This window comes from Rhinolophus sinicus, linkage group LG11 (genome assembly GCF_036562045.2).
Source record: "Rhinolophus sinicus isolate RSC01 linkage group LG11, ASM3656204v1, whole genome shotgun sequence".
Taxonomy (NCBI): Eukaryota; Metazoa; Chordata; class Mammalia; order Chiroptera; family Rhinolophidae; genus Rhinolophus; species Rhinolophus sinicus.
The window spans coordinates 67,664,228-67,688,470 of NC_133760.1; the positions used below are offsets into that span (position 1 = coordinate 67,664,228).

Below are 24,243 nucleotides of genomic sequence, written 5' to 3' on the forward strand. Positions count from 1 at the left end.
CCCTCCCCACGCAACATTCTTCTAACCCATCTTTCTGCCATTGTCACTCCTTCTGCTGTGGCCAAGTTGGGGCCAGGAGTCTGGAGAGCCGTGAGCCCTTCCGTTCAAGCCAGCACCGGACCCAGGAGACACCAGATGCCTAGAAGAGTTGTTTCCTCCCCCGTCCTTTATTTCTGGTTTTGGGATGCTGGGAGCCCTGGGAAATGGCAGCCCAGGAGAGGGGCTCTCTGATTGTAGACTATTTCCAGCAGAGCCCAGAAGGAGGCTGCTGGTAAGGCCTGGCCCCCTCCTGAGAAGAGCTGGTGAGGGAACAGCTGCTACGGCGGCAGTGAAACAGTCGCGGCGTTCCACACAGGGAAGGTCGTTCAGAGAGGGGTAGCAGCGCGCCCAGGGTGCCCAGGGTGCCCAGTCCCCTTTGCCTCCATTTATCCAAGCTCTTGCCATCTTTCCAGCCCTCTAGATGCTCCCTGTCGTCCCTTCTCCATGAGATCTGCTGTGGGTGGCTTTGAGAGTCCTGTGTGGATGTGATGCTGTGACGTGCTCAGCTATTTCCTGTGTCCCTCTGGCCACCCCAGCCAGACTGGAAGCTTCTGGAAAGCAGGGCCTGTGCTAGATTCTGAATGCCCACAGTCCCTGCTTCCTTGGGAGGTGGTAGGATGCGGAGGAGGTGACCTTGGAAACTTCAAGATTCTTAAAGCTGGGGGTCCTGGTGACATGACTCACAAGAGCCAGGAAGAGGAAGTTATCACCTTCGGTGCCACCCGCCACCCCCTGCTGCTGTCGAGCCCTGCCTTCTGAGCTGTGACTTACTCTCTCTCCATGCTCTGCGAGAGGAGCTGGAGCCATGCTCGGTGCTGCAGGAAGACGGCAGAGGCAGCTGCCAGCCCCTCCAAGTTCAAGGGGAACCATGGCAAACAAAAAGAGGAAAACAGCTTCCCTCCCGTGGAGCTCCTCTCAGCAGACACAGCACGCTGTGTAGAACAGCGCAGGGAGCAGGCAAGGGGGACCCAGGGAAGGAGGAGCAGAGGCTGAGTGTTCCTAATTAGTCACCATCGTGAACCGCGAACACACGTGGAGCCTCACCGCGTGCCTTGTCTTCATGACAGCCCCACCAGACAGAGCCTTTAGTATCGTCCTCATTTTATAGATGAGGAAAATGAGTCACTCGCCCCAGAGAGGCACACACAGCAGCGAGTGGCAGAACCGGAACTTGAATCTGGATGGTCTGACTCTATCACCACAGTAAGAGCAACCGCACCCCACACCTACCAGCAGCACTCATCACTCACAAGCCTACGGAATAGCTTCCTGCCAATGCTGCCTGCTCAGTTCCTTTGCCTCCCTAGTCTCTCTGGAGCCATTTGTCTCAGTCAGCTCTGAGCATAATCATGCTGTGTAATAAACCACCCTCAAAAATCTCAGTGGCTTGGAACAAAAAACCACGTGTGCCCTGGGTCTGCAGGTCAACTGCAGGTTGGCTGCATTTATTAGATGTCTGGTCTGTGTTAGGTACTATTGTCAGTCAGGCCATCAGGGTCTAGCCACCCACCAGGAGCCATCTACAAGACAATAACTGTAATGAGAAATGTAGGTTCTGTGATAGAAGCTGTCCAAAGCGCTAGGGGGTACAAGGGGAGGGACCAATTTTGGCCTGGGATGAATTGGGGATAGAACTAACAATGTGAGCTGGGCTTTGAAAAATTAGTAGGACTGCAAGAGAGAGCAAAGATGGAGAAGCGTGTTCTAGGAAGAGGCAAGTGGCTTTAGTGAAGGCACAGGGGGATGCTGGGATGGCAGTGTTTTGTTTGCTGGACGCAGGATGCACGGGCAGGCTCAGGTGAAGGAACAGGTCAGCCGCAGGTAGGGTAGGGTCAGGCTAACCAGCGTGAGAAGCCCTTGACATTTTTTAAGCTGCAGAACGGACTTATAGAGGGCAGTGGGTTGAAGGCAGGAAGGTGGCTGGAAGACTCTGGCAGTTCTCCAGGTAAGACATGTCGGGAACCAGGGGACTCCTGGACCCTGTGGGTGGGCAGGTGGGAGCTACGTGTCCGTGATCCCAAGGGATAGAAGGGCTCCATGCAGCGTGGGACCAAAGAGCAACCTAAGGAACATTTTTGCGAGCCTCATAGTCTCACTCTGCTTCCAAGGAGGCATTGTTGCAAAGTGTGTTCCATCTACGGTGGTATATAATGAGGATAAATCCACGTCCTACCTCCTAGCCCCAGGGGATGGTTGCAGAACCCTCACTCACCCAATTCCTTACTAAAATGTTCATTCTTTGTTTGAAACTAAAAAAGCAACTCATTCTTTTAGAGGCACACGTGTACACAGTTTGGACCCTGCTAGAGGCTCTTGGAATAGCCAGCTGGCAGCCCAGTGCCCACCCTGGGGTCTCCTCTGCGTGGGTCACTGACTGTGTTCAATGAGCACCAATGAGGTGAGGGGTCTGCAGGTGCCTCCCTGCCAAGTGCACACAGACGGGCCCCTGGGGTTTCATCTTTGGGCTCCTTAGGTGTCCAGCTCCAACGCGGGTGCTCAGAAAGCATCCTTCACTAGTGACAGCTGGATGTTCAGAGCTGAATCTGTGGCCCTTCCCCTTCTCATCCCTCTGCCCTTGGCCCCCTGACTCCCCACACCTTGGCCACCCCAGCAAGGCCTGAGGTTGTGCAGCAGACACCTTCCTGGAGATGAGAAACCTATGGGGCCAGCCCGGCCGCACAGGGAAGGAAGGGTCCTGCTGCAGCCGAGAAAGGCTGCTTGTTTTTAGCCCGCTTATTGGCTGGGGCTTTGCAGATGGAGACGGGGCTCCTGCTCCACGCTGATGCTGTGATTTCTCCCCACCAGGGCTGGGAATTGATTTATTTTCCAGGCAGCCACCTCAGCATCACCTCCTGTAGTGACAGGTCCCGGGCAGTTGCTGTGTGTCTATTATTTTTGATTGCCCGTGTGATGGGGCATGAAATCACCACGGGGGAAGTGGGCTCAGCACTGCCTGTGTCTTCCCAGGGCACAGCAGAGGGGCAGCAGCAGGGTGATGGCTCTCGCACTGCTCAGGGGGTCTCTTGGGGGCTCATAGAGGCTCTCACATGCCTCTGCACTTGACACCCTCTGGCCCCTGGGGGCACTGGGAAAGGCCGGCACCGCAAAGCCAAGGGAAGGCTTCAGAGGAGGGCATGGCACCTGGCTTCAGCCCCGCCTCTGCCCTGGCTGGTGCTTCTGTGGGTCACCCCTTCATGCCCAAGAAGAGCTGAGGCGGCTCGGTGCCTCAGTTTCCCTTTTTTGGCAAAGTCCTGAGGCCCTTGCTCCCTCTAGGGAAAAGTTCCGGGGGCAAACTCCTGCCTCTCTGGTGGCTCCTGGAGCTCCTTGGTTGGCATTAGCACGACTCCAGTGGCTGCCTGCCTGCCCCCCCAAGGGTAGCAGAACTCACTCCCCCAAAATGTGACTGTAGGAGTTTGGGACCCAAAATATGCTGCTGGGGTTTACTGAGTTTTTAAACTGTAGGCACTTGAAAAATGGCAAAATCAGGGAAAGGCTTTCTGTGAACTTCCCTCACCCGCCTGAGACAGAGCCTCGCAAAGGAATTCTTGTCATCGATCCCATTCCTGGGAGTTTCACCAGCCAGGGAAGATTGACTCTCACCCAGGACAGGAGACTAGCAGTGACACCACATTCAGACAAGCCTGTCACAACCATCAGACCTCACACCTCTTCTTTTAAGGGCCCATTCATCTTTCCTAACAATGATTTTGTCCCCTTAAGAGGCCTACTGTCCCCCTCTCCTTCCCTGTGAAGCTAGCATTTAAGCCTGAAATCAAAGCCATTTCGGGGAGTTACTCATTTCCCCCAGGTCTCTCTCAGGTACACACAGGTGTACATGTTAATAAACTTGTTTGTTTTTCCTGTTAATCTTTTATTGCAGGAGTCTCAGCGAAGAACTCAGAAGGATGAGGGGATTTTCCTCTCCTACACTGCCTTCGTCAACAGTCTTCTATGTCTCTGTCTCAAATCTCCCTTTCCTTTCTCTACAAGTCATTGGATTGAGGGCCCACCCTGAATCCAGATGAGCTCATTCCCAAATCCTTCCTTAATTCAGGCATTAATTTGATTACATCTGCAAAGACCCATTTCCAAGAAGGTCGTACTCACAGGTACCAGGGGCTAGGACTTGGGCATATTCTTGGAGGGAAAACTAGTCAATCCCCTGCAGTCAAGTACTGGTAGGGATGTTTCTGATTTCTTTCTCCGAGCGAGCGGCAGTGCGACAAACTCAGAGGGCCTGAGGCTGCTGGAAGGAACCGTTTGCCTGGGAGCTGCTTCTGTGCTGGCCTGCTCACTTATCTCCTGGCCCTGGTGCACATGAGAAGTTTGGCTAATACCTGACTCCTGAGCACAGAGTAAAGGCTTGCAGCAAGCCCTCCTCCTTCCCACTGTCAGAAAAGCCAGAAAAATGGAAGAAATAGGAAGAAAGGGGACTGAGTCAAAGAAAACCAAGCCTTATAGAATATGTGGTCACCTGGGTAGAGAAGGGAGGGAATAAAAGAAGGTGGCACATGCTGAGACCCCCAGGCACAGACTTTCCCCTACCTGGATGAGGAGCTGGAGGGGTCAAGTGTGAGCTGATACCTTGGGACCCCTGGGCAGCTCCAGGCAAAACTCATGCTTGTCTCTACTTCTCCTGCCTTCATGTTGGATACTTTTCAAAATGAGTTGCCTTCTCTGGAGAACCCAGGTCCCCCACTGTAGCTTCCCACCCACCTCGAGTGGTTTCCCTCCATGATCACACACCCCAGAAGCTCATTCCCCTTTTTCCCATCAAATGTAGCAGGCACATGGCTCATTCCCTTAGGCTATTTTTTCTCAGTTTTTTTTCAGGTGATAGGGATCTAATCCTATAAACAAATTCAAATCAACTTGGGAGTTAATGACTGAAACTGTTAATGGCTGCTAACAACAAAATGGGCTGGAGGGGGCATATTTTGCATTTTAGTGGAGAAGAGGCTTTGAGTCGAAAAAGGAATCCCTATGGATATGTTTCAGGAGATTCCGTCAAGATGGCAAAGTAGGTAAATGTTGTGCTTATCTTCTCTCACAGCTGCATCAAAATTACAACTAAACTACAAAACAACCGTCGTTGAGGGTCACCTGAAATCTTGCTGAACCAAAGCCCTACAACTAAGGACATATAGAAGAAGCCACCTCGAGACTGGTAGGAGGGGCAGAGACGCAGAACAAGCTGGTCCAACACCCGCATGTGACCATTAAAAATAAGGAGGGATATTTCGGCTGCAGAGGTCCCCCCCGAAAAAGCAAGGGATCCCAGCACCACACCAGGCTCCCCTGCCCAGGACTCCAATGCCAGTGAGAGAAGGCCCCATAACTTCTGGTTATGAAAACCAACAGAGATTGTGGCTGAGTGGGACAGAGGGTGGCTGGAGTCCCAGGTGCTGCTCTTAAAGGAACTGCGCATGGACTTACCGATGGAATCACTGGCTCTGAGCTCCAGCTTGAGAAGCAACAGGGACATACGGTGGTGGTGGTGGGGAAACTGAGTTGTCTGGCTTCAGGAGGAGGGCTGGAGGGGCAGCACTCTCCTGGATGGAGGAGCTGGCAGAAGCCGTAGTTCCTTTGTTGGGTCTCCTGCCCCTTCCACGTGTGCCGATGCAGCCAGCTGCCATATCTGAGTCTCCATCAATTGGCTGACCCCATTCATGCACCACACCCTGGTGATTCTGTGACCCTGCCCCACCCAACTTTCAGGCACACCCAAACTGCTTCCAGTGGCTTTTTCGTACAAGCTGCCTGCTTTGGCTCATGCTGCAGACTTTCCTAGGGTCTCTCGAAAGTTTGAAGAACAAAGACAAGCAGCATCTGGCTTGAGCATGACCCGTATCTCTGGGTGAGCAGCCCTGGGCCCAGCACTAACAACAGCCAGCCTTGGTTCATGGCTTGGCCTCTTGCGTGGCACAGGCATTGGCCATCTGCAGATTGCCTTGTGGCTCCTGCCAAGTGGCCCTAAGTGAAGCACAGGCTGTGGCTGAACTTGACCTGCAGTGGATCCCCACTCAAGTGGCCCTGGGGCTGGCCTGCCCAGTGGCCATCTTCAAAATGAGCTGGAGCCTCACCCAGCTGCCTCCAGGCCAACACCCAAGGGGGATACTGGGCAGGCACCAGAGCTCTGCTGAGGCAGATCCTGCCTTGTAGGGTCAGCCCCTGCACCACAACTCCTCCACTGTAGTTACAGCTAGTTCTTACAGCCAATGAGCTGAGGGTCAATCTCTACCAATGACGTGCAAACAGCAACCAACGCTCAACTACAACCCACAGAAAGGACAAACCCAGAGTGCATGGTTTAGGTGACCAAGAAGACTGTTGCACTGAGCCCCACAACACATCTACTACATAAGGTCACTCTACTAAGACTGGGAGACATAGCAGCCCTACCTAATAGATAGAAATAAGCACAAGGAGGCAGCCAAAGGGGGGAGAAAGAGAAATATGTCCCCCAAAAAGAACAGAACAAAGCTCCAGAAAAAGAACTAAACAAAATGGAGACACGCAATCTACCAGATGCAGAATTCAAAACACTGGATCTAAAGATGCTCAATAATCTCAGGGAGAACTTCAACAAAGAGATAGGAAACATAAAAATGGAGATAGAAAACATAAAAAATAAAAAAAGAACCAGTCAGAAATAAAGAATACAATAATGGAAGTGAAGAATATATTACAGGGAATCAACAGTAGATTAGATGAAGCAGAGGATCGAACCAGTGATTTAGAAGATAAGGTCAAAAAAACACCCAATCAGAACTGCAAAAAGACTCAAAAAAAAAATGAGGAGAGTTTAAGGGGCCTGTGGGACAACATCAAGCATACCAACATTCGCATTATAGGGGTGTCAGAAGGAGAAGAGAGCAAGGAATTGAAAATCTACTTGAAGAAATAATGATGAACACTTACATAACCTGGTGAAGGAAGTGGATATACAAGCCCAGGAAGCACAGAGAGTCCCAAACAAGATAAATCAAAACAGGCCCACACCACGACACATCATAATTAAAATGCCAAAGGTTAAAGACAAAGAGAGAATCTTAAAAGCAGCAAGAGAAAAACAGTTAGTTACCTACAAGGGAGCCCCCATAAGATTGTCAGATGATTTCTCAACAGAAACTTTGCAGGCCAGAAGGGATTGGCAGTAAATATTCAAAGTGATGAACAGCAAGGACCAACAACCAAGATTACTCTACCTAGTGAAGCTATCATTTAGAATCTAAGGACAGATAAAGAGCTTCCCAGACAAGAAAAAGCTAAAGGAGTTCATCACCACCAAACCAGTATTATCATATTACAAGGAATCTTAGAGGGACTACTTTAAGACCAATAAAATAAAATAAAATAAAAATATGAATAATAAAATGGCAATAACTACACGCTTATCAACAATTACTTTCAATGTAAATGTATGAAATGCTCCAATCAAAAGATAGGGGTTCTGAGTCAAAATGGCTATCATCAATAAATCAACAAACAACAAGTGCTGGCGCGATGTGGAGAAAAGGGAACGCTTGTGCACTGTTGGTGGGATTGCAGATTGGTGCAGCCACTATGGAAAACAATACGGAGGTATCTCAAAAATCTGAAAATGGAACTACCTTATGATCCAGCAATTCCACTCCTAGGTATCTATCTGGAAAAATCCAAAACTCTAATTCAAAAAACTTTATGCACCCCTATGTTTATTGCAGCACTATACACAATAGCCAAGACATGGAAACAACCGAAATGCCCATCCGGAGATGACTGGATTAAGAAACTGTAGTACATTTATACAATGGAGTATTACGCAGCCATAAAGAAGAATGAAATCTTACCATTTGCAACAACATGGATGGACCTAGAGAACATTATGTTAAGTGAAATAAGTCAGACAGAGAAAGACAAATACCATATGATCTCACATATATGTGGAATCTAAAGAAAAGAATAAATGAATGAACTAATCAGAAACAGTTTCAGAGACATAGAGGAAAAACTGAGGGTTGCTAGATGGGAGGTGGGATAAGGGGAAGGTGAGGGGATATCCCTAGAAAGCACAATCGGTAACCACAAAATTGCCACGGGGATACTAAAGTCATTTTGGGGAATGTAATAAATAATGTGGTAAAGATTTTGTAGGGTATCCGATGGACACTTGTCCCATTAGGGAGACCACCTCAAGGAAGATGTAGATGCCTGATCACTGCACTGACACCTGAAGCTGAAGCCGACAATGAATGTCAACTACAAGTTTATATATGTATATGTGTGTGTGTGTGTGTGTGTGTGTCTATATATATAAATATATATATATATATATATATATATATATATATATATACATATATATTATGTATATAGTTACAAGAAGCGGAGTACAGCATTAGGAATAGAGACAGTGGAAATGTAATGGCTGTGTGCGATGTCAGAGGGCTAGTGGATGGGGGAGGGGGGTTGACACAGTGTGAGGGATATAAATGATAAATGTTTAACTATTACTTTGTTTTGTGCACCTGAAACTAATTTAAAAATAAATAAATAAATAAATAAATAAATAAATAAATAAATAAATAAGATAGGGGTTCTGAATGGATAAGAAAAAAAGATGCTTATATATGCTGCCTACAAGAGAATCACTTCAGATCAAATGACACACACAGACTGCAAGTAAAGGGATGGAAAAAGATAGTTCATGAAAAGGGAAACAAACAAACAAACAAACAAAACAACTGGGGTAGCAATACTTATACCAGACAAAATAGACTTTAAAACAAAGACTATAAGAGACAAAAAAGGACCCAGTAAGTCCACTTCTGGGTATTTATCCAAAGAACCCAAAATGCTACTTCGAGGGGACGTATGCATCCATCTGTTCACTGCAGCATCGTTTACAATGGCCAAGATGTGAAGCCCACCTGGGTGTCCCTGAATGGATGAGTGGATAAAGAAGAGGTGGTACATATATACAGTGGAATATTACTCAGTCGTAAAAAAGAATGACATCTTGCCGTCTGCGACAACATGGATGGACTTAGAGGGTATGGTACTGGGTGGAGTAAGTTAGACAGTGAAAAACAAATGTCATGTGATTTCACTTATAAGTGGAATCTAAAGAACAAAATAAATAAACAAATGAAACAGAAACAAACTCATAGATACAGAGAACATTTTGATGGTTGCCAGATGGGTGGGTGAAAAAGGGGAAGGGATTAAGAAATACAAGTTGCTAGTTATAAAATAGTCATGCGGATGTAAAGCACAGGGAATATAGTCAATAATAGGGTAATAACTATGCATAGTGCCAGGTGGGTACTAGTCAGGGGCATCCCTTCATAAATTATATAAATGTCTAACCACTGTGCTGTTCACCTGAAACATAAAATAATATTGAACGTCCAAAAAAAAAGGAAAGGGAAAGGAATCCCTATGGGGGCTTGTCAGTCCTGCGACAGGCGACAGGCGGTGAGACATAATTTGGGTTTGAGGAGCTCACCCTTAGGGCAGAGAGTAGATCTGGACATGCAAACGGAAGACATCCATCACTGGTACATATTGAAATTATTGGCCAGTCTGGTAATTTGGCAAAAATGTAACAGTACATCAATGACCATGATGCCGTCTGGGCAGCACCCACGGGCCCCCTTGATCCCTGGCTTCTGGTTGGGGGTGGCCATTGAGAGGCAAGCAGTGGGGAGAAGAATGAAGTTGGGTTTTCCTCTGGCTCCTTTCTCCCATCAAAACCTGTCTCATTCCTTAGGCCTTCTTTTCTCAGCTTTTCAGGCCTAGAGGTGGCAACAACACCCTTCTCTTACTAGCCCTGGGGTCCTGCACCATCTCTTGTAGATTTCCCTAAACTCTGCCCATCCACCTTTGTGCATATGCCTTTACTGAAAGGGACGTGTCACCTGTTTCCTGATGGGATCCTGACTGCTGAGAGAGTGTCTGACGTTTTAAAATAATACATAAAATATTGGGTTACAGCAAATGATGCTGAAGGAAATTCAGCACTCTGCACCGGAGGACAGCAACCACATCCTCTCCTCTGCCTGTCTCAGTGCCCCAATCACAGACCTTGCCTGGGCTGGGGCCCGCCCTCTGGGGCACACTTACTTTATACCTTCACCCATCTCACTTGCCTTGCTCCCAGATAGAGGCGTCAGGTCAGTGCCAGCCCACCCCAGTCTCCTCCTTTGTGTCCCTTCAGCTCCCTGGGTTTATCTGCCATAGCTTTCATCTGCCTGCCTGCATCATGACGCACAAGATTGTGAGCCATCCAAGCCCGGCATGAGGGCCCAGGTTCCTAGTTTCTTAGTACAGTGCTTGGCCTGTAGCAGACCCTCAGTGACTGTGGAGTGCTTGCTGGCCCTGTGGTCTTTCCTCTAAGCACTGGGATCCTTTCTGGCCCAGTGGAGACAGTGGTCAGCAGCTGGCCCCTCCACTGTCCTGTACCCACGGCCTGTCACATCTTTGGGAAGAAGCTGGAAGATGTCGTTGGGGGATCATGAGAGGATGGAGGGCTGACAATTTAATTGCACGATTATTTCCTCTATACCAATGGTGCTGGGAAGACGAGGCCTGCTGCCTGCAGGATGAATGGTGTGGGGACGGGTGAGTTATATTTTCCCAGATAAAAGCACTGATTGCCTATAAACTCTGATTCTGCCTGATGTAAAAGCCACTTTATTGCACATCCAGAAATTACTACCCGTATAAAAGCACATTATTGTGATGTAAAAATAGATTTTTATATAATTTTTTCATGCTACCACCTTGTAATTCCTCATTTCTAAGCACCCCGAGATTGCACTGAGGTTTATTTTTCTCTTTTAATTGTTTGCCATGACATGCCAATTTATGATGAGATATTCTCCTTGAGATCGGAGCAGGGCCCCGGGCATAAATAACAGCCATCACTTCATGACAGGCAGGGTTCGGGGGCCCTGAAAATGCCATCAAAGAACATCAGGGTCCATGTGAGGCTACAATTTGGAGGGTGTGTGTGTGTGTGGGAGTGTGTGTGTGCGGTTCCCTGTCATTTGAAGCCCCTCTGGAAGGCAGGGAATAGGGAGGGGCTCCATCCCTCACACCTCTCTGGCCCCTGCCTGCTGGAATGAAGCCAAGAAAAACTGGCTCTGGGCTGGGTTTAAGCCCTGCTGGCCTGTCCATGTGGCTCATGGCTCTGTCGCTCCCCTTGTTCCCTCATTGTATGGGGACTCCACCACCCCATAAAGCTGCCCCTGCAGAACTTTGATATTTTCCACATTCAGTCCCTTGGCCTGGGTGCCCTCCCAGATGGACAGGCCCTGGGAGCGCTGGCTTCGGGAGATAAATGACTGCCCGCCTTTGCAGAAAACCCTGGTTTCCCCCTTAGCCAGGCTGCCTCCTCTCTGCGAAGTTGGCAAGACTCTGGGCTCTCCAGAGGCTGTCCTTGTTTGCCAAGGGTCACTTCCCTGTCCTCATAGCTTCGATGGTAGGTGCTGGGAGTGCAGCACCAAGGCAAACCTGGGCAGCGTCTTCAACCTGGGGAGGGGAGCCCTTAGCAGCCATTCACTTCCCTCCTGGCCTGGACCTGGGGCCTCCTCTTCCGCTGCTGCTCCCCTTGTCTGCACTGGACCAAGCAGGAGTGCCGTTTGGGTCTTACCCACTGAGCACCTAAAAGCTAGACAACATCTTCCCGACGGTCAGCGGGTAACACATTGATGCTTGGGTGCGGCTCCTTCACTGGTGGGGCTGCGCAGCGGGGTGAGGAATGAATAAACGAAGGAACGTTTAGATCAGCGGCTCTCAGACTTTGGCTGCAGCACAATCCCCTGCTGAGCTCCACAGTTTGTTTCAATAGGTCTGAGGTGGGGGCCTGAGCATTTGCATTTTTAACAAGTTCCCAAGCGATGCTGATGCTGCTGATTCTGGAAGCATATTTTTAGAACCACTCAGATTATTTGTGTCTCTGTCACCCTGATGGATGGGAGGGCCTATTAAGAGCTGGGCGTCAGAAGATAGAGAGCAATTGGATGCCTGCGTCACAGTTCCTGGGCCGGGGTGGAGAATGTGGGGGAGAAGCGAGGGCAAGAACAATGATAGGAAATGCCCAGGGGCCCGTGGGAGCGGGACCGGTAGAGGGACCAGGCGACGGCGGGTCTCTCGCTTGGCCACCCCAGGGAGTGGCGGCTTCCCCAGCCGGCGGCTGCTCTCCGGGTCTCTGGGCCCCGGCATCTCGGAGCCGCGCGGGACAGCAGAGGGGCCGGGCCTCCCGCACCGCGCGCCCAGGTGGCCAAGCGGCCGCCACACTTGATTGGGCGGGTCGGGCCCACTGTTCCGGGCCTGCAAACCCGACGCACCCGCCCCGAGACCCGAGGCCGCGGCCGTTCCCGCCCCCGCCCCCACCCCCGCCGTCGTGCGGGGCGAGGTGTCCAGCCCGGTCTAGCGCCCGGGCACCGCGCTCCTCCACAGCTCCTCCGGGCGCGCGCTCAGAACCACCGCGAACCACTGGCCCGGCGCGCACTGCCCTCTGAATGACACTTCCCTCTCGTTAGCGTGCGCGGGCCGAGGGGGAGCCCCACTTGCGTGGGGACTGGGGGGAGGGGCGGCCGTGGAGAGGCGACAAGGTTGGAACGCGAGCGGTGGCCCCACCCGGACAGGCAGTGAACGAGTTCTGGGACCTTGGCCAAGTCGTTTCCTCACCTCGGTTCTGTTTCTTCATCTGTAAAATGGGGTGATGATGATTTCTGGTTCTGAGGCTCTACGGAATTGTGGTGTGGAAGGCACAGAGAAGCTCCTGCACAAACCAGGCCAGTGATTTATCTAACCTTTGTGAGCAGCAGATGTCCTCGGGAGAACCGCCACGCATGGCCTCCCTCCAAGGCGGCTCATCACAACAGGGCACAGACTACCAGCTGCAACGGGTCTTGTCCCCCGGCTGCCTCTCGTTTCCCCTGCCACCTCGCCTTAGCCCCTAGGGGGCGCTGACTCCTGAGCATGGGCGTGGGCGCTGGAGCTAGAGTTGGAGTCTCACCTCAGGTTACGACCTTGGACCAGGTTACGACACTGGACCACAGCAAGGAGGCTGTGGGATGTAGGCATGTTATGTGCTTGGCACAGAGCTTGGCACAAGGGAAGAGGTCATTTAGATAATAGGAGCCTGACTAGCCCTAAACTTTGCAAGACTCCGCCCTGCACCCCTCAGCCTAGTGGACCTGGATATAGAATTTTCCAAAAAGAACTAGGGAATAATCAATCTAGGGCAATATATTAATAGGACTTAAGGACTTCTCTTTTTGCTGGCCACCTTGTTCAGACTGAGTCCTGAGGGGACCTGGTGGGAACATGCATGTGTGGGGGAATGTGGAATTCTGAGGGCTGGTCCCATGCAACAAATAGCCTTTGCTTGGGCTGAGCTGCACTTCAGTCATTTGTTTATTCAGAAATCATTTACCAAATATAGACACTGCTGGGGATGGAGACACATGGATTAAAAATACATGGCCTGTCTTCCAGAGGCTAGATGCAAAATGGGGGCAAAAGCCTTCTCTCATAGGGCTCCCCATGAGCGCTTAGTCCAGCGCACACGGACTATTAGCCGTCATTCACGTTGTGGTCACAACGGGGGCATATAGCCTAGAGCGCCTGCACTCCAGCGTGTAGCTCGGTTGGCACCCTCCGGGTTGTCCCGGGCATTCCTAGGGGAGAAAGTCTTAACCAGCCCGCACCCTCAGGTCAGGTTGTCCTGAGAGCCATGCCAGGGTCTGGCTCCTTCCCTCAGATTTCTGTCTCTATGTAGCTTGAATTCTTTTCTTGTCTCCGTATCAGGCCTTGATTGAACTCACTGGCGCCCTCTGGGGGCCAGGCAGCTTCTCTACCTACCTCTTCCTGGTAGGCTCTGAACGGGGGGTGGGCAGGGCTTGTTCCCCACAGGGTGGTCCTACCCCCTAAGCACCTTCTGGGAGCTTGTTAGAAATGCTGACTCTTGGCCTTGCCCCTAGTGGATCAGAATCTGCTTTTTAGCAAGACCCCCCAGATAAGCCTGTTAAAGTTTGAGAAGCCTGCTTCCGGACCTGCTGACCTGAAAGTGTTGCGGGGACCAGAGGAAAATTGGAGGTTGGTCTTCAGGAAATGCCCAGGGAGCTCAGGTACTTCCCGTTCAGGGCCTCAACTCCTCCTGCTGGTGCAAAACCCCTGTCTCAGCCTTCAGGGGCCTCTCCCACCCCAAGAAAATGGGTCCTGCTGTAGCTGACCAGATTCAAATATCCGCAGATGACACCCACCCAGGGCAGGGGCCTTGTCCGGCTCAGTTGTGGGGCTTCTGTGCTCAGCGCACAGTAGGTACTTAGCTCATGTTTATTACAGGATAACACATTCTTTGCAGTTGGAACACAGTACTAGGTGGGGCACCACTGCCTTGGGAGGGCATTTCCTGTCCTCTGTTCAAGCAGAAGCCAATGTTTGCTGCCAAGGACCGGGTCAGAGGATTCCTGAACCCCTCTTCCATAAAACACCCAGACAAGGACAGAAAATATATGGGGCACATACGACACCCCCCCTCCCCCCCACACACACTTGGTAGACATCAATAATTGATTCCAGTCGACTTTCTGGCATGACCTCAGAATCCCTTTTCTACATAGCACCCCAGGGAGCTACTATCCATTGATCAGACATGGCACTATTTGAGATCTTTGCCTCTGGTCTCCGCCTGGAGCTGCCCTCTACAGATGAGGCCAGGCCAGTTCCTACTGACACCTACTGCTCCCACCCTCCCACTGAACTGCCCAGAGTGGGTGTGCTGCCCCCCCCATAAACAGCCATCCCCAGATGTTCACGGCTGGAGGGGTGAAATCCAGCCCCCATCTGCCTTGCCCACACAGGGTCCTCTCCCTAGGAGACGAGGAGGAGATCACATAAGTGGCTCGCTGTGGTGGACCTCTGTGTGGTTCTGACGCTCTCATACCCTGTATAACTTTGGATCAGACACTGACCTTTCCTAGTGACCCTGTCAAATGGGAATGTCCACAATGTCTGACCCGAGGTGTTGGTGGCCATGAAGGGGGGTGTCTAGGAAGTACCCACATGTGGATGGTAACCTTTCCTGCCTGGTGTGGTTTCCTCAGCTTGAGCCTGGGGGACTCGGTCTGCACAGCCCTGCTCTGACTTTGCTCCCCTGGAGGAGCCTGAGACCCCGGCTCTCCCCTTTCCCAGCCAGTGAGGAAGCAGGCCCCACTGGGGCCGACAGGCACACGTAACTACCATGGCAGCTCTGCAGTGGGAGAGGGGTGGGGGTGCAGGCACCCTTCTGCTCAGGTGGGAGTTTGGACAACCCAGAACTGCTTTGGTGAAAGGACCTAGTAATGCTGCTGCCAAAGCCAGAGACACAGAGGCCGCCTCCTGCTCGTGAGAGCATTGTGGGGTTCAGGTCAGATGGGAGCCAGGGGTAGCAGGAGGGGCAGGGAGCTGAGGTCACTTGGCTGAGTCCCTGGCTGTCCCCAGTGAGGACCCAACACTCCCGCTCTGGTTGCAGAGTGGTGGGGGGTGGGTGTCCAGGGCAGGGTGGCCTGGAACTAGGCCGACAGCTGAGCTGGTCAGCCCACGTGTGCTAAGCACCTATCCTGTGCTGAAGATACAGCAGCAAAGTGCTGAGTGCCGACCCCATGGATGAGTGAGGGCACGTGCCCCTACTCAGCCTCTGAGAGGTTGGTTAGCTTGCCCACGGGCACACAGCAAGTAGGAGGCAAGCCTGTCTGCCTTCAGAGCCACCGCCTGAACCGCTCTGCTGTAGTGACTCCTTGAGATGAGTCTCATTTCCAAGTTCCCTACCAGCATCAACTCAGACTGACAATTACTAATCTGGTTGACATCTATCTATTGACTCAGTCTCTGAACACTGCCTAAAGCTCAGCAAGAAATTCCTTGAAACCCCAACTCTGAACCACCCGCTGCAGGAGAGACGGGAGAGGGCAGGCAGGGCGCAGCCTGCAGCCGGCAGGAGGCAGGACCGCCCCATCAGTACCCTCTCCTCTACTGGGAAAGCTGAGGCGCGCACACTCCCACCCAGGTGAGCTGAGTGTGCACAGGACATACTGCAAAGCCCACAGAGGTCCCACTTAGATTAACTGCAGCTTTGGCCTCTCCTCCTTCCACGGGCTCTGGCCTGGCCAGCCCTTGGTGGCTGGGGGACAGCACCTAAAATCTGCCTGAGTAGAGGGGGAGCTGGAACTCCTAGGCCCAGGTCCCCAGATGATGCCTACAGATTTGAGGCCGCTTCTCACTGCATCGCATCGATGTCACCCATTCCTGTGGCACCGAGGCTGGGCCCAGGGCATAGAATGACTCCGTCAATCTAGGATGATGGCTCTGCGCTGCCAGTGTGGGAGAAGCCAAAGCCCTCAGGCAGTGGGGAGGCTCCGAGGCCCCCATCCTGCCCAGGGTCCTCCCAGCCCCAGGTTTAGGTGCTCCAGCAACGGCCCCGACACTGTGTGACCCCCTCACTTCCCCGGGGCTGTTTTGTTGGAAAATGTCTTTTGAAAGACCCTGGTACCAAGAACAGCCAAAACTAAGGTGACAGAGGTAAAAACCGTCCTTGCCTTTGGCAAGAGGGGCCATCAGGGAACCTTGTGGGATGCTGATGTCCTACAGTTTGATCTGAGTGGTTTCAGGGATGACGCTCAGATTTGTAAACATCTATAAGCTGCATACTTCAGATTGGCGTCCCTCACTTTAAGTTGCACCTCAATTTGAAAAGTGATCCAGAGACCGGGAAGTTAAGCATCTTGTTCAGACCTTGTCAGCTTCCCCAACCCCACTGGCTCTTCCCCAAAGCGGTGGTGGGACCTCAGCTGGTCGGCACCCAGGGCTGGCGAGGACAGGCCTGAGTTTTAGATTTTGGTTCCATGACCATACACTGCACTGGAACCCTGGAGGGCAGCCTTTATGAGTCCCACCAGCCAGGAGACGGCTTTGCTCACGGTATTCCCTCCCTAGCCCCATTCTTTGGCTGATCAACTGTAGAAGGTATCACCTTGTCCTTGAAACCTTCTAGAACTTTCCCTGGCAAAGGGAAGTGCGCCTACTCAAGGTTTCTCTGACCATAACTCTATCTTACTCCCAAGAAAAATTAAGTATTCTCTCCTTCGGGCTCCCATACGAGCTTATTAATAATATAATAAACATGTATGTACTCACCTCCCAGACCAAGACCTAGAACATTCCCAGTAACTTGCATCTCCCTGACTTCCTTCCTTATCCCACCCCCGGGGTTCCCTGCCCCACCTGGAGGTGACCCCTATCCCGACTTCTGTGTTTGTCATGTTTTGTATTTTATTACATAGATCAAAGGTGGCCACGTATTCCAGTTTGCTCAAAAGTGTCAGTTTGTGGTCCAAATATCAAAATATCCCATAAATTATATGATTACTCACATGTATATGTGAGGAAACAATATGTTACTTGGCTTTGAACTTTATTCTAAAGGCATCACATGGTATGAAATCCTCTGAGATGCGCTGTATTGTTCCTAAGAGCTATCTGTGTTGCTGTGTGGCCAAAATTCCTTCCTTTCCATTGCCAAATACTATTCTGTTGTGTGGATACACCTTGTGGTGTCTACTGTACCCATTTTTTGCTAGGAACAAAACTGCAATGGCCATTCTTGCACGTGTCTCCTGACCACAGAATCAGCAGGGAGATGCTGGATCATGGGGCCCAGTCAACGTGACAAGCTAACGCCACCGCCTATGTCCATACCTCTATTCCAGTCAAGTTCACTAGGTTTTTCCATCACTGGTAACTACTACCCATAGGCTGTCAGCCCCACGAGGCTGGGGCTTATTCCTCACTTTATCCCAGCCCTTAAAACAGTGCCTGGAACTATTAATAGTAGCAAGGAACTCAGTAAATGCTAAGTGCCTGAATGTTGGGGGGCTCTGCATGGCTCAGGGCTGACCCATTCCTTCTGAGTATACCATTCCAAGTGATGCTACTGACAGCAGCGTGAGCAGTGGCATTTTACACGTGCCAGCCTCTGCAACGGAAGTGCTCTGCTTGCTGGAGGAGTCGAACCCCTGCACCCAGGCAAGGGCACCCTGGCCTCCATCAACTGATAGAGCTCGCCCCCCAGGCCCACTGAGATGGACACCCACCAAAGTGAAAGCCACGATGTAGAGAAGAAACACAGGTCTGGGGCCAGGGGATCTGTTTTCTATTTCTGGCCCTGCCATTAATAAGCTGGGTGACCTTGGGCAAGTCACTTTGTTTCCTTCCTCATATTGTAAAATGAATTTGGACAGTGATAGCTAATTCTTGAACTTGAGAACTCATCATTATCACCTAGGAAGCTTAAAGTGTGGATTTCCAGATGCCGGCCCCCAGGCACTGAGGTAGTAGGTCTGGAGACACATGCGTATCTACCTGATAAGGAACGAAAAAAGCAATCAGAAATGCTCGCCTATGGTGAAAAAATTAAATAGTACACAGGGAATTAGAATAAGCACTCCCCACCCCCCAGCTGTGCTACCGACGGGCAACCGCTTTTAATCATATTTTAGATCTTCTGGTGGTTACCATCTTATCACTAAATAATAGGCCAGTGCTTGTTTTATCTTCAAACATTACCCACTGTCTTCCTGCGAGGATAGCTGAGGGTTTAGCTCACTCACCCCATCCCTACTCCCAATATAGACCTGGCACTATTCCTGGAAGCTGCATTTTAATGGGCACCCCCAGTGATGCTGAGGTCGCCAGCCTGCCAGCCACTCAGAGGCACTGACCTATTAGCAAGTCTTGATAAGAGACACTGAAGTTCCCTCAGACCATCTCTTAGGCCCCTGGTTTCTTCTGCTCGGCTTCCAGAAAACTTGCGGACAGACCCTGTTGCCACCTGTGGGAGCCATGCGGGCAACCACACCACTCCCGGTTTGTGATGGATGAACTGCCCTGTCATCTTGCTACCCCTTCCCACCTAATGTCACCTTCCGTACCCCAGCTGTATAGTTAGGATGTGATTTCTCCTCTGGGGACTGGCATAACTCTAGCTCTAGCCGATTGCTGGACATCTGACTTCTTTATAACCAAGGAGTGGTATAAGCCAACGATGGAACATACAGGAACGAGAATGCACAAACTAAAACGCGTGTGACAAGACTGAATCTCACAGACATGCGCAGTGAGAGAAGGCAGCACATGACAATACGTACACACTGCACAACTCACTACACAAAATTTAAAATCAGGCCAAACTGAAAAAACAGAAAACACTGTAAGAATAAAACAAAACAGGCAAAGCTCATCTACTGGGATAGGAGTCAAGGGGGGTTACCTTTCGGGGGTGTTGGTAACTGACGAGGGAGTGTATGAGTTCTATTTTTTGATCTGTGTACTGTTGACATGGGTATGCTCGCTTTGTGCAAACCTGAGCTGTAGTCTTATAATTTGTGCACCTGTGTATGTATTTCCTTACAAGTATTTCCAATAAAAAGAGAAGACAAACCAAGCAGCTCTCCTTCCTCCCCCGTAAACAAGCCCTCCCCTAGGGTGGGCCCAGGCAGGCAGGGGAAGCCAGAAATTGGGCAGGGGTCTCTGCGGCATGGGGTGGGGTGGGGGAGGAGGGCTGACACCCAGAGCGTGACCCTGCCCATCAGGACGCATTTCAGGGTTCCAGCATGGCGGCCCAGACGGGAGCAGCCTGCTGGGGCAAGGAAGGGACTGCAAATGAGGCCCAAGCAGGCTCCTAGAGAAGGATGACAAGATACTAGCCAACCAGGACTCGAGTGCATCTTCCTCACCTGCTATTAGCCAAGCTATCTGGGGGCAGAGTGGTATATGGGCCCGCTGCCCACCTCCCCCAGGCTGCTGGCCAACCCAGTGTAAATATTATACTCCTACGCATCTGAAGGACATTAATTATTAAAACACGTGCCACCCAGGGTAGTGCACTGTAATTAGGATCAAATTAAATTAGCATCCTCTTGTAATTAGGACATCAATAACCACTCTTGAGGCACCAGGTCTCTAGCCCCTCCCTGTTGCTTCCCAACATGGGCTAATGGAAGAAAAGGGGTCCCAGGATGTGGAAATAATCAAACCAATAAACAAAGTGGAAGCAGCTGTGGGAGCCTTTCCTCCACTAGCCGCCTTCCATACTGGTCCTGCTCACTGGCGGGGAGGAGGGAGACGAGGGCCACCGGGGAGGGGTCTCGGGCGTCAGTCCTTCCCTGGTGGCTAGGTCAAACCCTGGGCTCTGCCACATCAGCCCTCACACTGGGAAACTTCCAGAGCCTGCCCAGAGAGCAGGAGTGCTGCTTTCCTGCCATCTGTTATAACCCCCCAGCTCAGCCCTCCTCCTGTGACATCTTCCCAGTCACGCGGCCCGGGCCTCAGCCCCTTGGCTGGGTACACTGGCCACGGCAGTGGCTTGTTATGGGTATTTCCTTATCTGCTGCCTCCTCTACACCTCGCCTGCACAGCCCAGAGAGCCTGTGGACATGGCCTCGGCATTCACTGGACCCAGCGCTGTGCTGGTGGCTGGCTGGATGCATTATAGGTGCTCAAGCGGAAAGGTGGATGGAGAAGCAGAATCTGTGATCCTGACACCGGGAGCGGATTTTGTTAACTCCCGCAGAGGAAAACCCTGTGGAGAGGCTTTTTGGTGCTACTTGTGCAAGCACTGCCGCTGACTAGCTTCAACTGTGGATGAAGAGAGACTACGCCAGTGCACCTGCACGCTCCCAGTGCCTCCTTAAATTCTGCGCCCTGGCTGCCTGGCTTGCCTCACCCTCGTCCCAGCCCTGCCCAGGACAGACCCCAGGAGCTCAATGACATGGCAGAGAGGAGCACAGGGCTGGGGCCAAAGCCCGACACGCGAGCGGCGGCAGCACCTTCTGGCCTGGCAAGTACCTGACCTTTGTCTAAACCAACCTGGGAAGAGAAAGGAAGTAAGAAGTAGGAAGGTTCAGGCCTCATTTCAATGGAGAACCATGGAGGGTTATCCTTTGGTGCAGATGTAACCAAGGCACCTGTTAAGACAGTGAGATGATTTCAGACCCTTTCCCAAAAAGTGGGTTGGCATCTTGCCCTCCCGCCAGTTGTGTAAAGTGAATTCACATCGACGTGCCTTGTGGCCCTGCCAGGAGGGAGAGAAATGGGTGAGATGGGCATTCTCTTCTCCATGATCAGCGTCCACAAGAGACCATGGTGACTGGGCTTGCCTGCTGGGGGCAGGACGGCTTCTCCAGGAGTGGGGACAGATGGTGAGATTCACACCAATTCATCATCCACACTCCTGCTGACTCTTGGGCCCCACAAGCACTTGTTCTGACCCACCCAGAGGGGCTGCGGGCAGAAACTGCAAGGGCGGAGGGAGTGCAGTGGTCTCTGCAGCTGCGCTGACTCAGCATCTCTCCCCCACCCTCGCCCTCCTCAGTTCTCCTCATTCTTACCTCTCCCTTTGACTAGAGTGCTCCCTGAGTACTGGAAGCATGTGTTCCCCCCTCTAAAGACAGGAGTCCTGGGGAGGACACCACGTGAACCCTGGGCCTGAACAGGTGGCTGTGGGGGCAGAATTGCCAGGAGCCAGAATTTTCTGGGACCCAGGACCCCTGGTTTAGGAATGAGAGCTGGCCAGCCAGGCTCCACCACCTCCAGTGACTTTTCCCAAGACCAAAGGACCGATCTTCCGTGGCAGCTTGGGGCATCACCCCAGATCAGCACATGGGGCTGCCAGGAAGGTGTGCCCTCATGTTTCAGCAGAAAGTGTGTCTGGGAAAGGCAGGGCCACATGGATGAGGCTGGGGGGGAAGGGGGGGTTGGGAGAACAGGCAGATCGCCTGGACACTGTGGATGCCAGGGGCGCCCCCCCCACCACACACTGCAGTGGACGCTCGTGCCGTCTCTCCTCCCTCAGGGGCCAGCAGTGGCCTGGGGTTTCTGAGCTCCATGGCCAGCGCTCCCTGGGAGACTGGGGACACCCTGTCAAGTCATACGGAGCCAGAGCTAATAACCTGGAGGGACAGCTCTTCTCGGCTAGTGGCCCTGGCCCCTCTCGGAGCACCCCATCCTCCAGCTCCGTCGTCCAGTGGAGGGAGTGGGGCAGAGACCAGGGGCCTCGCTCTCCACCGCACTGTGCCAGCCGTTCCTCCTGGGAAATCACCTCACTTCCCCGAACGAGTCCCTTCTGGCCCTTGCTGGGGCTCTGGCAGAGCTTGCAGAACTGCTCTCAATTTCGAGGGTCCTGGAGGGCAGCCACGTGCAGTGGGTCTGCAGAGATGTGCAGCCTTCTGCACGGTGGTCAGGGTGTCAGGTGACACCCACTAGGCCCAGGAACTGCTTGGAACTTGGAAGAAAGGCCCTGCACCTGCCGCCTGGCTCGTTTCCGGGGCCATGGCCGAGCATGTGCATGACGACCCTGGGGGTAATTCAAGTGCCCAGGTCTCTGGCTGGGGCTGCGGGAATCCCAGGCTCTGGGCTCCAGCATGACCGATAAGGGCTGCAGACAGCACGTACTATTTTATTGGGCCTTGAAAGCTTTAAATACAGAAAAGGGGCACATGTGGACACGCTGGCATTTGAGGGTGGACGTATCAGAGAAATCACATAATCAACAGCTGGACACAGAGCTGGGCAGAAGGGCAGCCTGGGTCGAGGTGGGGTACCAGTGGGCAGCTGGCCTCGGGGGCCAGGATTGCGCCCTCCATTAAGACAAAGTCTTTCATGTTTCTTCCTGATTTGAGGACAATTTAAAAAAAACCCACAAAAACCCCCATCCAAATAAAAACCCGAAATCGGCTGGGAGAGACTGGAGGGCAGAGCCGGTCGTCTCACAAGACAACAGCCTGTTGCGTGGGCGCCTCCGGCTCCCCGCACCCCAACCCCCCGCCCAGATGGTGCCCTACGAGACATTTCCATACACAGAAGCAAAGCTGGACCCAATCTACGCCCCTGATCTGGGGTCTGGAGCTGAAGCACCTCCCGGCAGAGGAAGAGGTGCTGGCGTGAGCGGTGCTGGGGGCGGGACCCGATTCCCTCCTTAGCGGCTGTAGCCAAACTCATCCGCGTCGTCAGCTCGGAAGTCTCCATAGCGCCACAGGTTCAACTGTGAGAAAACAGAAAACGGCCCGTTGGGAAGATGGGACCCGCTGGAACCCGGAAGACCAAGCCCCCCCCCCCCCCCCCCAGCACCTCCTGCGGCCCCTGAGGCAAGAACTCACCCTGGCGCTCTTGGCTGACTCCTGGGCATTCAGGTACTCTGTGATCTGGGGGGGACGAGAGAAAGGGGGTGGTGAGGCTGGGGGCGGTCACAGCGGGGCAGCCAGTGACCCTGCAAAATGCTCAGGTAGGTGCACGAACTCCCCTGCTCAGTGCATCCCCAGCTGCCTCGGAGCAAGAGACACTGCAGTCAGGTGGGTCTCTTAGCTGTTTCTTGACTCGGAGCGGCTGTTCCATGGACCTGAGCTGCCCTACCCGCCCCTGTGCACCTGGCCACCCATCCCGCCCCGTCAAGTCTTTGATAAAAGAAAGTATCGCCTTCTTCACGAGGCCGCCAATGGCCCCATTTAAAATTACAACCACGCCTCCCACACACTCCTGATTCCCTTTCCTTCTGTGTTCTCTTCCCATTGTACTTATCGTCTAACATCCGATTTCATTGACTTATTCTATTTATTTTTATTGCTCATCTCCTCATGCTTGAACGTGAGCTCTAATGGGCAGGAATGTTGTGTCTTGTGCACTGAGATATGCAGGCCCTCAATCAATGTTTGTTGAAAGAATGAAAAGATGAATCCATGAACACGTTAGGGATTCATCTCCGGGGTTGGGCCAGGGAATTTTCTAGATACCAGCGGCATTATGGGTAGGTGCATGGAGGGGACACTAAGATCGCTAGTTCTCCTAGGAGCGCGCTCAGGATCCTGGGGCTTGCCAGGGGGAGGACCAGGGGACAAGGCCTCTCCTGCTCAGAGGAGACACCAAATTCCAAGTGAATGATCACCCAGCAGAAGCATCGCTGGAGCCAGAAACCACTGCTACTTGATGTGGGGAGACAGGGAAGGGAAGGCAGCCAGGGGCTGGAAGACAGGAGAGCAGGGGCTCGGGGAAGAGGGAACATGGTTTCAACCCTGCCACTCCCCTTCTCCTCTTGCAGAGCAAGTGGGGACGAGCTGGGCGCTGCCGCCCTCTAATCCCTTCCTGCTCCAGGAGGCGGTGCTCCAGAGGGGCATGAGCCTG

The 24,243-nt window shown here is 52.2% G+C and overlaps 1 protein-coding gene across 1 annotated transcript in view; it reads right to left on the reverse strand.

Moving 5' to 3' along the window:
- Positions 1–22,505: 22,505 nt before the first annotated feature.
- SND1 (staphylococcal nuclease and tudor domain containing 1) overlaps positions 22,506–24,243 on the reverse strand; it is a 413,670-nt gene continuing 411,932 nt past the window's right edge. The window contains exons 23-24 of the mRNA XM_074315643.1: positions 23,226–23,270; positions 22,506–23,110 (exon numbers count right to left, since the gene is read on the reverse strand). Coding sequence (XP_074171744.1) covers positions 23,045–23,110; positions 23,226–23,270 — 111 coding nt within the window. The 3' untranslated portion in view covers positions 22,506–23,044. The remainder of the gene's footprint in view (positions 23,111–23,225; positions 23,271–24,243) is intronic.